Raw genomic sequence first — 16,907 nt, 5'->3', positions numbered from 1 at the left:
ACGTATAACTAAGCCTATTGTAGCAGGAAATGTAGTATTTCTTAGCATTAAAATGTGACATCTTAAACGGCTATTTGTGGTGCCCAATATATCTCTTTAATTTACCCAGGCTAATGGAATGATGTTCTTGTGTGTGATCATATTACATTCCAAATGTTCTTTGTACGAAAGTGGCTCCCTCACATCCAAACTGACTGCATTTTGGATCTATGCTAAGGTGGACGAACCGTACACACGGTTCGGACAAAGCTACCTCCTTTCATAGCAAGTGGTCGACTTAGGTAAATTTAGGCGAGGTTTTGTCTAGACAGCCTCCTTGTTTTACCAACGGTCTTGTGCTCAAGCTCACCAAATCTTACGCACTAAGCCTTGAGAAGCCTTTAGAAACCTGCTGGAGAGAATTTGTAGGAATGTAGGAAAGCAACTGCTTGAAAGCTGCTCCTTCTCCCATCCCACCTCCATTTTCCTTAAATCACACATTATCACAAGCCCTTTCCATCCTTATTAAATTACGGGGGAGTCCTGGTGAAAAGGCACAACCTAACAATTCCTTCTCAGCTGTTGCCTGTCTCTAGCCCGTTTCAGAAGCTCCAGGCTCTTTCAAAACACACTGCTGCGGTAGCTTTTTTTGAGAGAGAATCTATTATCCAGAAATTCCTACTTGAGACCCATTTATTTAATTTTTTTAAAGACGGACTTTCCACAAGATGAAGTTCAGGAACATCCATGGAGTTGAGGAAATACTAAAAGTCTCCAGACATAAAGGACATTCCACAAGATGAAGTTCAGGAACATCCATGGACTTGAGGAAATACTAAAAGTCTCCAGACTTAAAGGATAGCTTTTCACTGCCCTCCTCATATCCCACTTGTGTTGCGAGCAGTGGATCAAAGTGGAGTTCTCTCACTGTGTTTATCGGTTAACATTTCACCTACACAGATAGCTGCTCTGATCCGTGTGTACGCATCACCTTGTACTTAGGATCGTACAGATGCCTCCTTGGGAAGCTAATAGCAAGTCCGGGCCCGTACAGTTTTGCACCGTCACCTGGGATACGCTGGATACCTCAACCTCTAATGTCTGTCTAACATCTATAATTTTGTTTTCAATGTTCTTAATTCCTGCAGATATATTTACAATCATTTTTTTTCTAATTCACTCACTCCCAACCAAGGAAGAAACCATCTAACAAAATTGTGCAGTCCTCTGAAATCTTGTAGGACAATTGGCAATAGTGTTATGAGTCGAGTTCTCCATGCATGAAGTTGTGCAAAATATACGAAGCAAGTGAAAAATGTCCCACAAAACAAGTAATTTGCCTTAACTGTTTTCAGTGAGCTGTCGAATGTATTTTCACCCTCCACCCCTGGGGTTACTTTCAGGCCACTCTAGCACCAGCTTTTCCAATTTACCCCTGGGTAATCCATCCATTCAAACTTTAGAAATACCCTGTCATCACTCCAATGTCCACAACGCTTGCCTCTTACTAGGACTCTTTCTAGCTCCTGGGCAAATAGGGGGTGTCTGCTGTTCCCCATCAGTCGGGCGAAGAGGGATTTTTTTATCTCTGTTCGTTTCAGTCCCTTAGTATCAATTTCACCAGAAATACCGAGGGGGCCGCACTTTCTCCCATCATTAATCAACCCCTGGACAACTTCCCCCCACGTCCGTATTTTCTTCTCTGTCTTTCGACCAGGTGAAAGCAGTCTTTCCAGGGCAGCAACGGCCCTTTCACTTTGGGATGGTGCTCTTCTCTTTCCCTGGAACTGGATCCCCATGGCTTTCAAGGAGTCGGGAAGAGCCCGAATGAGGGAAGGCTTATGTTTCCGGGATCGACCGCTATCGTCATCGGGGACTCCTGCTTAAGTTCCCGATCGTACATCCTTTGCAGATACGCTGCTTTCTTCCCATTTGCTACCCACTGGTCGACTGTCCCTGTGATGGCGAGGGGATCTCCCCTTTCCAAAGGGTCAAGTCCTCCAGCCCAATAAGCTGCTCTTTAAGGACCAGGGTGCGCAGTGGTCGCCGGTGGCTAGAACTACTCCTGGCCCCAAGTATCCCTCAGCTTCCTTCTCACTCAGTGAAAATTCACCTCCCCCAGACAGCGATACTCTCCAAACACATTCTGTTTCTGATTCTCCTCGAGGACGACCCGATTCCGTTCGAAGTTTAGCTCGTTCCGTAGCAGTATAACGGCACCTCTTTGGTGGCAAGCGGTGGGAATTCGTCCTCTCCGCCATCCTAAGTATATTCCCTATTTATCAAGGGGCGGAGAGAAGCGGCAGGAACGCTTCATTTTTGTAACCTTAGCCTCGCCTCTCCCAGGTCCCTGCGGGGATATTCAGTTGTTTTCTGCGACTTGTGGAGGGGCGGTTTTCTCTGCAAGGAGTTGCTCTTTCAGGGCTAATGGCAAGTAGTTAGCGTGAGTTTTCTCTTTGTCTAACTGCTCTTTTAAGTTAACTGCCTGGTCCTGCAGGGCTCGGACCGGGTCTTGTGAAGCTTGTAGGAACTGAGATTCAGCTGTTTATTGCTCTTCGCCAACCTCCAGTGCAGCAGCCAAGATGGCGCCCGGTAGGGCAGAGAACCGAGTTACCCCTTCCGGGCCGCAGTTTTGCGTCCTCTCGCAGGGTGCTTATTCGGTCTGTTCCACTTTGCAAATTAGGCCAATTTTTCTCGGCCCATTCTGCCCCGGCAGAGAGGCGCGAGCCTTCTGTTTCTCTAAAAGACCACAGAACACATCTCTGCCCTCAGGGGCAGCTTCGCTGCTATTCATTTCTGAACGGGACGACCGCCGCCGACGGGAGGCAGCGCGTTTTGCTTCCACAAAACCCACCTGTGAAGTCCCTGAGAGGCTCGCACCTCCTGCAACCCAAGTTAAATACAGCAACAGGTTGGGGTTGTCGTCTCAGGGAGGCGCAGCACGTCTGTTTCAACAAAATCCAACCCCTACGTCCCCGAGAGGCACACACGTAATACCTTTATACTTTCATAAAAAAGAATCCAGCTGTCAAGCCGGGAAACTCGCAGTTCTTTATCATTTTAACCATAACTGGAAGCCAGTTAGGTACACGAAGTAGAGAGGCCCTCGAAGCTCCCCCTGGCCCGCTGCCGGAGCCCAGTAACGCTTCCTGCTGCTGCTGGCGACCCCGAGCCCGGGGACCGCCACTAGCACGGAGCAGCGAGAGCTGTGTCAGTGACTTCTCGTGTTGCAGAGAACGCACGTCAGTGGCGAGAGGAGGTGCGTCTCTTGAACACTGCAGAGTAGCATTAAGGTAACACGGATTGCCCAGATTCTGCAGTCCAACTCCAACATTCAGTGGCTGTTGCCAGTCCATGCCGATTATCTCAAGTGGAAAAAGAATTTTACGTGGTGGGGCAATTCCGTCGCTAACAACTGCAAGAAATTTAGATTTCAAAAGTATTTACTGTTTCTGTTTGAAAAAGGATGTTTAAAAGGGAGCATTCTGCAGGAACACCCAGAAGAACCAGGTCTGCTCCACAACGCAAAACCACACGATGAACATCTTAAACACTGCCACTTAAACATGCAGGTCAACACACTGTTTTGAACTGTGGTGTATTTCTCCGTTTCAATACTTGCAGTACAAGAGAGACTACCACTCTGGTCTTTTTCCTTATTGCAACTTAATTGACATTTGTAATTCTCTGCTCATAAGAACTAAGATGGAAAAATACGAGAGTAACTAGCAGAGCAGGTAACCCTACAGATAGATACCAGCCCTCTTCCCGAGCAGGGTTAGCATTCAGAGACTCGTAAGTAATGGAAGCCAGGAACACAAAGGTGAAATGTACTTTTCTCTGCACAACACAGAAGACCTGGCTAAGTCTGCGTATTATGGAAGCTTCCTCAAAACCGATTGTTACAAATAGATTTCTAAATAGAAAAAACTACAGGTTTTCCAATACCAGTCCCTTCGGTTGCCTTAGGGGACTCACAAAATTGCAGCCTAGTGCTGAAGGCTTTATTCATCACAACCCTGTTTTAGATCAGTGCAACAAATGAGAACTGCGTTTTCGACTTTTGGATTTGAAGAACGAAATAACTGGTAAATACTATTATAAAACCCCAAACAACAACAACCAAACTAAAAACCCCACTCAGAAAACTGCGTTTAAGTGGGGAGTAGCGATTACACACTTTTCTCGTGACAAAACAAACATCTGCAGCTGTGATTGTAGAACAATAACATACACAAAAGTACCTCAGTAGAAATAAGGAGCAATACCAGACTACTACAGGTAGACATGAACACGTGAAGGAACTTCCGTGTCTCGTATTTGCAAACTACATTTTCACACTGCAACGCTACCAGAAAAAAAAAATTCAAACCGTTTAAAAAAAAAAATAACCCGAACACAAACACGCCGCACTCGTTTACTGTCATAAAGAAAGAGTCCAAGTGCCAGGCTGGGAAACTCGGAGTTATTCCAGTTAAGGAAAATCTTAAGTGGAAGTCAGCTAAGGTACACGAAGTAGAGAGGCACTCGAAGGTCTCATTCCCCGCTGTCGGAGCCCAGCAACGCTTCCTGCCACTACTGGCCACCCCGATGTCGGGGACCGCGAGTTGTAGGGAGCAGCGAGAGCGGCCCCAGGGTCTGCATCTCTCCGCACAGGCGTCGGGTGTGTGTCCGCCCAGGGCCGCAGTTTGTGACGCCCCAGGGGTCTCGCTGTCCCCCCAGGGGTGTGTGCCCGGTGTTTCGCCGCGGTCTGACGGTCTGCTTCTCCCGGGTCGCAAGATACGCTCTCAAAGTCGGTTAACGTCCAGTCCGAAATGGAACTGTCCGACCATCCGTCACCAGCGCTAAGCATCAAGCACCCCCTCCACTCACCCCCAGCTTTGCCTTTCCGACAGGTTTTTGTTCCTGAAGGCATTTTGGCACCGCCGCTCTCAGGGAGCGGCGCGGCACGGAACGTGTCCGCTCTCGGGAGCGGCCAGAGCCCAACCACAGCCAAAGCAAACCGATCCCGACACGGCAGGCGGGGGCGGAGCACGGCTCCGAGGGATCCCTGGCTTCACCTCGCCTCGCCCTTCTCACTCCGCCTCACGCTCGGACCCAGACCCGTTCGGTAATTCCGGGTGGCGGCAACCGGTGCTGCGGGGGCAGGCGCAGCGCAGCGCCGCCTCAGCGCTTTCCCGCCCCTCCCCGGTCCTGCCGGTCGAGCGGCGGCGAGGCTGGGTCCGTCCGCTCCATAGCGGGGACGTCGCCCAGCCCAGCCCCGCCGCGGACTCCCACCCCTCCGCTGCCCGTCAGCCAGGAGGCCAGCGGCCGGGTGCCTGACCCGCGCCACAGCGGCCGACAGAGATGAGAAGAGCTGAGCTGAGCTGAGCCGCCTGCTCCCGCCGCTCTCTTTCCCTTCCTTTTGCCTTGCCGCCTCCGCTCAGCATCTGAACCGTGTGGCCGCTTCCATCAGCCCCGGTGCCAGTGCAGTGCAGGCAGAGAAATTTACAGAAAACTTCGGCTCAGCCGGAGTGACTCAAAATTGACACTATTCTGACAAAATAAGCTCTACGTTGCTTCACATTTCGAATCAGTTTAAACCGGTACAAAACTGAACCTCTGTCAACTGAGCAGCATTTAGAATGCTTTCTAGATGAAAACAAGGCATATTTTCAAGATTTAGTGCGTTCCTATGTAGATATGCTGGCTGGAAAAGCTAGATCTCTTGTACACCAAATCCTACAGACTGAGACTTGTGGTTTACCAGTTGAATACCTGTATTTTCTGGGAAAGTGTTTCTAGCTACAGTTTAAAATGTAAATGCTGCACAGATAGGGACTGATTTCAAGTATTACTTGGTGTTCACAAGTGATTTGCATGACATACTCTGTATCAATCTTTGTTAAAAATGTGATGTTCGATGTAAATCCACTGCAACAGTAATGTTTTCATTTAGCAGGAGGACCTGTTGCTTCAGCCTGGAGACTTTCTTTGATATAAAGTGTGAAACTCTACTGTTGCATAGCTCCTCATTTACCAAGCATACATGGGAGGTGTGTGCTGATTTACTTGTTTTGAGAGCTGGTTTCCCACCCTAAATTAAGGAGGGATTTTATCCGTTCCCTTCCATGAGCTTCAGTCAAACATAAGGCAAGTGGGGGAACAACTCAGATCTCTGTCCCTCAAGTCGATTAATTAGACCAGACAGTTTAGTCAGATGAACTGTATTTTACACAGGTTCCCACTCACTGGTCTCCCGATGCAGGAGCAGTGAACATGAAATGCATCACAGTTTGATAGCATTTAATAATAAATATTAAAATCACAGTGTGAATTTCTCTTTAGCTAGCCACTTTAGGGAGGCAAAACCAGACAACTGACACTTCACACAAGTGACAGTATATTAAGAAAATGGAATTCAAACATGGGTTTTGTCTTGATGCTAAACGTTTCAACAATAAATCTAAAGTTTTGATGGTCAACATTGGTAAAGTCCGGTTTGAAGACAGAGAGTTGCTGATTTTGAAGGTAAAGACTCATTTTTTGATGGTAAAGCCAGATTCAATGGTAAACAGTCAGATTTGAAGCAAACAGTCACGTTTGGAGGTAAAAAGTCACATTTGATGGTGAAGAGTCAGTTTTGATGGCAAAGCCAGGTTCCATAGTAAGCATTCCGTTTTGATGGTAGAGCCATTCTTGATGGTAAATAGCCAGGTTTGATGGTAAACCATCAGCTTTGATTGTACACAGTTTTGATGGTAAAGAGTCTGGTGTGATGATAAGACGTAGTTGGTTTTGACTGTAGGTTTAGTTTGGGTATAGAAGAATTCCACCAGTGAGCTTTGCATCTGAAAGACAAAAGAAAGCAATGTCACTCCCTGTCATGACGTTCAACATCAAACCCTGTCTCAGTGGTTAGGTTTCTGAAAAAGAAGTCTCAAGCCTGCACACAGCTCCATCTGCTCTGTGACCATATGATCGGATGGACTTGAGAAGGTATCTTCCCCACATCCAAATTGACTGCATTTTGAATCTATGCTAAGGTGAAAATTCCTACTTCAGACCCATTTATTTATGACTTTTAAAGACAGACCTTCCACAAGAGGGAGTTCATGAACATCTATGGACTGGAGGAAATACTAAAATTCTCCAGCCTTAACAAACTGCTTTTCGCAGCTTTCATATCCCACTTGTGTTGCAAGCAGTGGATCAAAGTGGAGTTCTATCACTGTGTTTATCGGTTAACATCTCTTACGCCTACACATCTCTTACGCCTACAATTCTAATGCCCCTGACCTGTGTAGTGGGGTGCAAGACATATCCTATATAAATCACTTAGAAACAATGGGGAAAAGGCAGGCATGACAAACATTCAGAAAAGAGTTAAGAAAAAAAAATGCAGATTATGCTGGAATCCCCACTTACTTGGAATCCTTCCTTGATATTTATCATCATTCTAGCGGCGTTTCTTTTTCACCTCGCTTTTGCTTCCTTCTGTGTCGCCATGTTTCCTCTTGCCAAGCCTCGGTTTTTCGTTTTCCCAGAAAGAGTTGTCAAACTGTGCATGAGCTGAGGCAGGTGGAGGTGCGTGCCCTTCCCCAGAGTGTTTTTCAGGCTGCTGCTGAGGTAGTGAACAAGGATGGAAATTTCCTCTGTGGCTGCCCAAGTCATGCGCTCCTTCCTCTCTGCAGTGAGTGTTGTGAGCCCATCTGCTCTTGCAATGATCATCTCTATGTGATTTGTAGAATTGACTCCGTTTGCTCCAAGTTCTCTCTGCTTTGGAATGGTGATATCTATTCCTGTCTTGTTCTGTTCTTTCTCTGCTTCGGGATCTATAACGAGAACATTTTCCTGAGGCATCTGCTTGTAATTCACACCAGAATAATACATGCTCGGCCCTGACGTCTGCAACCCTACATGTACAGTGTGGGATTTGCTGTACTGATTCAAAGCTTTCTATTAAATAGTACTACTAGATGGGTAAAACAATGATCAACTTGTATGAAATCTTTTTTTCATCAGAGTATACTGAATTTACCTTGTTTTCTCTGACGACCTGTTCAGGTGGTTGTAGGCCAGGGATTCTAAGATTATTTCTTGAGGAACTGGTGACTCAGCTACAAGTACCTACAATTAAAACGCAGACGTTAAGAGACAAAAAGCCCACTCCCTTTAGTAGAAAACTGTTTGCAAAATTTCCTCATTACTTATTAAACAACATCAATTTGCCTCATATGTACTATTGCTATTTCACACATCACACCTTCCCCCCCAGTATATTTATTAAACTGATGAAATATTATCTCAGCTGAACCTTTCTGAAGCTGACATGTTCTCACATGCCCGTTCAGCTCTGCAGTTTCTAGCGAGACAATAGCACAAAGTTGTTAACGATTAAATTTGTGCTGTGTGTTTTCACAGTATTTCACATGAATTAGGAATATCTTAATGCTCCTGAATACAAAGCACACCAGAGGTGAGAAGTTCTAGATGAAACAAAAGTAACTCACTGCTTCAATCAATCCATTTGTTTTAGCAGAGAAAATCTCAGAAGGTTTAGCAGGTCGGACTTGGCAAACAATATCAAGTTCCAGTCCATTTTGTTTAGATACAATATCTAAACTAATAGCACCATTTAGTGAATCATTTTGTGGCAGCTCAGGATGGGATCTCTCTTCTTCAGCACTCTCACATAAAGAACGGGAATTCTGCAATGTGCCGACCACCTGCCAAATTACAATTCCATTGGAAGATATTTTGTAGTTCATTTTAAACACGCCATTCCACGCCTCAGATTTTCCTGAAGACTCCGCACTGGAAGGGACTGTAGCATCGGAGCCGAGTGCAGGACTTGGACTCACTGCTGGCTCTACAGACATTTCATCAGGAACTTCCTGTTTGGAAATGTTAGCCGCAACTGCCACTGTAGATGCATTTGAGGTAGACTCTGCTCTGAAATAATTTGTAATTGTGGAGGAAGGCACGGTCTTGCTGAGATCCTCATTCTCCAAAGCACTGGCAAGACAGCCAGGTTGTGACACAGACTGACGCTCAGGCAATTTGTTATGAATACTGAGAGTGATCTTCTGGGCTTTTGATGGATCCGTAGCTGAAGGACTGGTAATTGCCCAGTTTTGAATGCAAGCGGTTGGTGGAGCGGAAGATGGCCTTTTTAATGTGATACCAACAGGATTTGTATCCTCTTTTAGGGGTCCGTTTCCATTTAAACGACTTGAATTCTGTATCGAAAAAGAAAAGATTGCAAGATGAATATGTACAATCACACAGCACTTGTTAAAACATTACATTCTCCTACTAAGTATTTCTACAAATTGCCTCATCACCTAAGAAGAAAAACACCCCACTTCCAATATAAACCAAAGTCCAACAAGTTTTTCTAATTCCTGCTGCTTTTGGTTTACTCTATCTTGGTATCAAATGAGCCTCATTTTTGAAACCCACACAAACAACTTAACATTGACTAAAGCACTTCACAAATATATTTATTTTCCCCTTTAAACATTCCCTGAAAACACTGCAGTAATTGCTCTGGTACTCAGGACCAAGATAAATTCTTTTCACTCTCTCAGCCAAGGTAACACTGAGGGACAGTGATCTTTGCCTGTTGTGATGATTATTAATATTACGATCATCATCATCAAAGAATTAATAGACTCCTTCAAGTGTCTCAGAAGAGCAGCTCTCGGTGCTTTAGAAAGCACTTTGAGTTGGAAGTATAATGAAGTAGCATGGCTGCACAATTTAGGATTAGCCACTGTTGGAATAATTCTGGCTGTTGCCCGATGGTTGTGAAGAAAGCTGCAGTGTGGGAGGGAAAATAGAACTCAGATGCCATAAAACAGTACCCCCCCTCCCCCCGCAATCAAAAGAAAACAACCTTAACAATTTGGTGCCATTATTTGCTCCCTGCAAATTACCTTAATCATATGAGGAGGAAGTCGTGGTCCCATAAATCCGGCCTGCTTACTATTAGACCCCGATTGACCAAGGAATGAACGGGGATAAGACGGTGCTGGTAAGTAAAAGCCACGTTCTCCAAGTGTCAAATCATAGCGCCTTGGGGGGAAAAAAGCAGTGATCTCAGTTTAGAGTTTTTCTTTCAGCCTGTTCTTGGATTAAACCCCCAATCTAAAATTTTATAAGAACAGATGATGTGACACAGAAGACATATATAAAAGACTCAACCAAGACTACAAACTAAAAAACAGACAATGGTCTCCCTGCAGTGACTATCCTTTTCAGAGCAACAACTCACCCTTACACCATCTATGGCGTAATTTCTCCTCTTCTGTGTTAGCCAGCTACATAGAGCATATATAGAGCAACATACACAAGCACACCAGCTTAAGGCCAAGCAATGAGAGACACTAAATGTCACTGGTAAGTTCAGGTTAGACCAAACCGAATTACAGAAACAGTAAACTTTTCCTAGGACAGAAAGAAAAACACTTGGGGGAAAAAGAAAAGTATCAGTAAGAGGAAAGTAAATATATTCTGAACAGATTCAGTAGTTGGTATTACCTGATATAAAAAAGTAAATAAGCTTGCTGATTGAGAACCGTTTCGGTATCAGAACGCTCCACTATGGCATCATTCATTTGATACCAAAATCCATTGCCAGCCTGCAAATACAAGACAGACAAAAAAAGTTCAGACAAAATACATGTTGTCCAAATGACATCGCAGGCAGAACACTACAGCACAAAACCTACCAAACAAATCAAACAGAACCCATCATTCAACCTTTCTCCATCAGAATGGTGGTTGCCAGTAACATTCATTTTCTTTAGCAGCACGGATGATTTTACCCTGTTAGAAATCAAGCTGATACCCACCTTTATGAAGCAGATATAGTGTCCTGCATTGCAGGTGGAACCAGAATGAACAAGAACTGCATATAAAGAATAGATGAGTGGTTCTCCCATTGACTGGGACATATATGCTCGAAGATCCAAATATTCAGGGTATTTTACATCCTAAACACAAAACAGGAAGATTCAAAAATTACCCTGAAACACTTCATGGAACAGCCTGAGAAAAACCCTTCTAAAAACACAGGCTAGGATCACACAAATATATTCTTGATTCACTTCAAAGTACCTAGTCTCAGAAACAGCATTTAATAATTGAAGCTGCAGAGAACTGTTTTCTGCAGAATTAGCTCTAAGAGTGAGGTATACTCTTATGGTTACCGTAAGCCGTAGTTGTTAGATTGACTTTACTTAGACTATTGCTATTGAAGTTACAGCCTGCAAACATTAACAACCTTTAAATCACAGAACCATTGAATAGTTAGGGTTGGAAAGGACCTTAAGATCATCAAGTTCCAACCCCTGCCATGGGCAGGGACACCTGCCACTAAACCATGCCACCCAAGGAAGGCTCTGTCCAACCTGACCTTGGACACCAGCAGGGATGGAGCACTCACAACTTCCCTGGGCAGCCCATTCCAGTGCCTCACCACCCTAAGAGTAAAGAATTTCTTCCAATCTAAACTTGCCCTGTTTCAAATGCTATTCTCTTGGGCAAATCTCCCATTCCAACAAGATAAAGCTGCTTTACAGCTGCAAATATATACCTTGTTGATCTTGCCACCAGTAAAAGCTGAAAATCTTTTCAGCGTTATGATGAGAACTTTGGAGGAGCGATGTATTGTGTACCTCTTGGAGGCAGGAACCATGTTTTTGCACCTTAAAAACAAGCACAGACAAACGTTGAACAGCAAATGCTTCCTCCTCCCAAAACTCAAACAAGTTTTCATTTCTCACACAGGCCTATGAACTCATACGCTGCACTTCAGGTTTGTTAATAGACAGAATGTAGCAGCACGTAAGCGGACAGCTCTACAAAACAAAGGACTTAGAACATTATCTTTTGATAGCCAAGCAAACATCTGAGCATCTCTCCTAACGACAAAAAGGGAAGACTTCCCAACAATTCAGCATGAGAGCCGTGCAACACATTTTTAGTGAGCCCTTAGGGGCTGCTCATGTTAACGACAACCGTTCGCATGCACTGAGACCCAATCCCACTTTGTTCCGCAGAGAACGTTAGGACCTTCAGCAAGCTGATGTTGCCTCCCACCCCAAGTCGTTGTCCTTAGCTCCGTGCTTCAGCTCACTACTACTTAGCAGACATCCCCTTTAACTTCTGGCCACACAAATATTTCTGCATGCAACCTCACGCTTACGAAGGCTAATAAGCCCCAGTGCAGGCAGCACTAGGAATAAAAGTCTAGTATCAGCTAATGGCCACAATTCTTCTATTTCCAAATATTCCTCTGATACATGAAACGCTTTCTCTTATACTCGGATGGAATTAGTAAGAATCTTACTTGCTACACTTATAGCTGTTTTCTCCATCCAGTTGTTCAGGTTTCACCAATTGTTCCAGAGCCTCGGTAACAGATGTAACAGTCTGGATGAATAAGAAAGTAGAGCCCTAAGTCACTGGAAATGCAAAATTTCAAACACTTCCTGGTAGTTACTGAGAGAATCCTGCTAGCTCATCCTCAAGTCACCTACTGTCAACCGGCAACCACTGTGAAGGAGGCAGAAACCTCAGAGTACGCTGAGCATTTACCTCCTGTGGAAATGATGCTACTTTGAAATAAAGTTTGCAGTGCCACAGACAGCATCTCTGCTCTGCTATGGCACCAATAATGAGAACAATCAAACCCATCAGCCTAACGATAGACGCATGCTGGAGCAGAATAATCGAGAAGCGTGAGAGTATAGGTGTTTGTGTAGATATAATTACTGGTTTGACAGCTTAAACCCACTGCAAACGTGAAGAGCATCTAGATGCCTTCCACACAAGACCAAACTCCAATCCACACCCATCCACCACCAAGCTCTTACCTTTTAGCAGTGTACAGTTTTCAGTAAAATGCCTTTAATTGGAAAGCTCTACAGGTCCTTATACAGCTCGACCCATATTCACAAAACACCTTACCTCTATATCCAAAGTAATATCGAGGAATGGTTCATACGCTTCAGAAACGGCTTTGCAGTTCAAGCATTTTACTGGAATCAAAATACAAATGCTTAACACTGACTGGACAAATTTGAAGTCTTCCTACGTTTTACTTTAGTCGAAGTACAAAGTCCTTTACTACAGACAAAACAGACACAGACCAGTTCAAAGGACAGGAAGATTTTTGACAAGTACCTTGGGATCTTAGGTATCCTCCAAATATTTGATTAATAAGTGTGGTGGCTTGAGAAGATGTGTCCAACCTGGAAAGAAATTATCAATCAGACCTCAGGTGATGCGAGGCTCAGAGTTAGCTCTTCAAGCAGTTTTTACTAAGGACATTCATTTTAATATAGTATAGTAAAGAAAGGAGTGAAAGGGGCCAGAGAACATTTAAAGCTTAAATAATTTGTTTATACGTACGTGGTGCTTCCATTCAAGCAAGCTTTCTGCAAAGCCTCAACGGTGAAGGACAAGAATTCATGTGCATCCTCTTGACGGCCATAGCGGAAATGCTTTCCTGTTCCTAATAAATAAGAAGGTAGTTATATTTATCTCCCAGAAAATGAAAGAAAACTCACGTTTCTAAAAGTATCAAAATCATTTCTATGCATCAAATAGTGCTTTGAAAAGTTACCAAATAGATCAAAAGAAAACCATCGGAAATGACTTACTTCTAAGGCCATTGATAACAGACATGGGTTTGACAGCCTTCTTAGAGAGACGCAGGGCCTGGTTAATGTGAGCTTCCAATGTACACATCATGCAGAAGCCTTTTTCCTGACCTGAAGAGTGAAAGAAGCAACACAGTCTAGTCAAATAAGCTCTGCTACCAAAAAAGAACAAAACCAAAAAACAATATCCAGGAGAAACACTATTGATATTGATGACACAGCGCTAAGAGAGAATGGGTGTGATTTTCAGCATACTGCTCTGAGGTGAGCTACATGACACAGAGCTAAGAATCCTCTGGGGGAAAGGAAAGGTTAAAGGAAGGTATGTGCAAGTATTTCTGCCCTCCTTTTTGCAACAACAGGGTTCTTAGCTGGAAACATTTTATCTATGTCAAACAAACACAGCTAAATTTCTAGGAATAAACATTAAGACGCCAAACCAAAAAGCATGCATGTACCTTTGTCAAAACAGACCTGGAAGGATACGAAAAGAGGCTCCCGTGCCTAAATCAGTTCAAGCGTACCATGGAAATGTGAAGAACGCAAATTCAAAGGTTTAAAAAATACAAATTTTTAACTAGAAAAAAAACAGTCTGAATTTTAATACTGCCCCACACAGATTTCCATTTCAGGTCAGCAGAAATGAGCTCGTAGTGCTTTCTAGGGTGTGGGCTTTCTTAATGGGTCAACAGTGAACATGTCATTTATTGCCGTATTAGCACATTACGGTATCTAGGCTGCAGAGACGAAGAAGCTACGATGCCAACATCCCAAATTTTACCACCTTTCTACCAGCAGGAAACCCAAATGCCAAATATTCATCAAATGCCTTCCTTTACAACGTACTTCATTATTCACACAAAGAAAGAAATGGTCTTTCTTTGCAAGTTTACCGTTGTGCATTAAATGAACAAATAGACTTTATATGCCATTCCGAGCTCCCTGCTAAATAACTATGGAATCACAGAATCGGTTAGGTTGAAAAACACCACGAAGATCGCGTTCAAAGCCGGCTTCTACAGGTAAAACAGGAAAGCCACGCGTTTTCTCCACAGAATCACTCTTGTTCTTTTACCTTTGCAGCTGTCCAACGTATTTATAATAATGTTAGAAAGTACTTACATGACTTGCTGTGTTCAAGAGACAGCATGTAATTGGCCAGAGGAGGTGTGTACGTCAGACATTGCAGAGTAGCATTAAGGTAACATGTATTGCCCAGATTCTGCAGTCCAACTCCAACGCTCAGTGGCTGTTGCCAATCCATGCGAATTTTCTCAGGTGGAAAAAGGATTCTTTGTGGTGGGGCAATTCCATCGTTAACAACTGCAAGAAAATTAGATTTCAAAAAATATTTACTGTTTCTGTTTGAAAAAGGATGTTTAAAAGGGAGCATTCTGCAGGAGCACCCAGAAGAACCAGGTCTGCCCCACAGCGCAAAACCACGTGATGAACAGATTATAAGAACGATGGAAAAGTAAGCGAGGTTTTCCAATACCAGTCCCTTCAGTTGCCTTACGGGACTCACAAAATTGCAGCCTAGTGCTGAAGGCTTTATTCATCACAACCCTGCTTTACATTAGTGCAACAAATGAGAACTGCGTTTTCTAACTGTGGGGGTTTTTGTTCTGAAGAACAAAAAAAGGGGGGAAGGACAGAAGACACACTTACTTAACTCTTCCTGGCCAAAAGGCTTAGGTTTTTCAGAGGTTCTACAATACACAGAACCTCTCGGCACTTTCTCTGCATCTTCCTCGGCTGGTACTGGACCCAAGTTCACAGAGTGTGCTTTTGTTTTCTTGGCAGTCCGTTTGTAGGGCCCCCTGAGGGCCAGCTTTTTCAATACTGAAGGTATCTTCATCCTTCTTATCTGTAACAGAGGTAAAACTTTTGGTTGACTTAAGGATATCAAGAAGCATTCCAGAAGGAAATGCTGTCACTCAGTATCAAAGAAATAACTTGAAGAACTAAATAGCTGGTAAGAAATAATAAAAAAACCCCAAACGACAACAACCAAAATAAAAAACCCCACTCAGGAAACTGCATTTAAGTGGGGAGTAGGGATTACGCCTTTGTCTCATGACAAAACAAACATTTGCAGCAGTGACTGTAAAACAGTAACATACAGAGAAGTACCTAAGTAGAAATAAGGAGCAATACCAAACTACTACTGGTAGACATGAAGACATGAAGGCACTTCTGTGTCTCTAAATTGCAAACTATGCTTCCACAATGCAACACTACCGTAAGAAAAAAACAACACAAACCAAACCAACAACGAAAAAGTAAAACCAACCACCCGAAAAAAAAAAAAACAAAAAACCAAAAAACAACCAAACACACACACAAAAACTCGAAATAAAGAATATCCCCAACACACACACACACACACACACACACACCCCACGCTTGTTTACTTTCATCAAAAATAATCCAGCTGTCAACCCAGGAAACCAGTATCAGTTAATGATCACTTTTACCTTACCTAGAAGCAAAGGTGTCCCAGTTTCTCAACTCCGGGGTCGGGGTCTGTGTCCGCCTCAGGACCGTGGTCTCCCTCCGCACAGGGATTTCTCTGCTCTCCCAAGGCGCGGCTGCCCAGTGTTTCACCGGGCTCTGAGGGTCTGCTCCCGGGGCGCAAGAGAAGCTCTCCAAGTCGGTTAACGTCATAGTACCGGTTCCAAATGGAACTCTCCGGCCTTCCGTCACCAGCCTGCAGCACCCACCCGCTGCCCACCCCCCCCACACCCCCCCCCGCCCGCTCTGCCTTTCCGACGGGTTTTGGTCCCTAAAAGCATTTTGGCACCGCCGCTCTCCCGGACCGCTGCGGCACGCGGCATGTCCGCGCTCGGGAGCAAGCAGAGCTCAAACACAGCCAAAACAAACCGACCCTGACGCGGAAGGCGAGGGCAGAGCACGGCTCGAGGGATCTCTCGCTTCACCTCGCCTCGCCCTCCTCACTTCACCTCACCCTCCCACCCAGCCCCGCTCCGCACTTCCGACCCGCCGCAACCCCTGTGCAGGGACAGGCGCAGCCCCGCGCCGCCTCAGCGCCCTCCCGCCCCGCCCCTCCCCTCCCCACCACTCCCCTCCTCTGCCCTCCCCTGACCTCCCCTCCCCACCCCGGCTGTCGCTCCCCTGTCTCGCACCTCGAGCACCGTCGGGAATCAGGACCGCAGCAGCGAGCGGCGACTCTGTGCTCACGGCAACTAACGGTCGGGCCGCGAGGACGGCGAGAAATGGAACCCTTCGAAGCGTTCCATTCCCCGCGGGAGGCGG

General features: G+C 44.9%; 1 protein-coding gene and 1 pseudogene across 1 annotated transcript; both read right to left on the bottom strand.

Annotated features, from left to right (window-relative positions):
• Window positions 1-1,353: 1,353 nt before the first annotated feature.
• On the bottom strand, window positions 1,354-2,773 carry LOC115945863 (uncharacterized; annotated as a pseudogene).
• A 5,222-nt stretch (window positions 2,774-7,995) lies between these two features.
• LOC117436562 (ubiquitin carboxyl-terminal hydrolase 42-like) lies at window positions 7,996-16,298 on the bottom strand. The gene is made up of 15 exons (XM_034065354.1): window positions 16,114-16,298; window positions 15,755-15,764; window positions 15,300-15,498; window positions 14,754-14,954; window positions 13,632-13,742; window positions 13,381-13,483; window positions 13,153-13,220; window positions 12,937-13,007; window positions 12,317-12,399; window positions 11,561-11,672; window positions 10,818-10,958; window positions 10,504-10,604; window positions 9,900-10,038; window positions 8,472-9,200; window positions 7,996-8,088 (listed from the first exon to the last, which is right to left on the bottom strand). The coding sequence occupies exons 1-15, from the start codon at window positions 16,296-16,298 to the stop codon at window positions 7,996-7,998; spliced, it is 2,346 nt and encodes a 781-aa protein (XP_033921245.1).
• Window positions 16,299-16,907: the final 609 nt, after the last annotated feature.

This window comes from Melopsittacus undulatus, chromosome 8 (genome assembly GCF_012275295.1).
Source record: "Melopsittacus undulatus isolate bMelUnd1 chromosome 8, bMelUnd1.mat.Z, whole genome shotgun sequence".
NCBI classification, from domain to species: domain Eukaryota; kingdom Metazoa; phylum Chordata; class Aves; order Psittaciformes; family Psittaculidae; genus Melopsittacus; species Melopsittacus undulatus.
The sequence above is the reverse complement of the archived record's forward strand: the minus strand, read 5'-3'. Positions and strand labels throughout refer to the sequence as shown.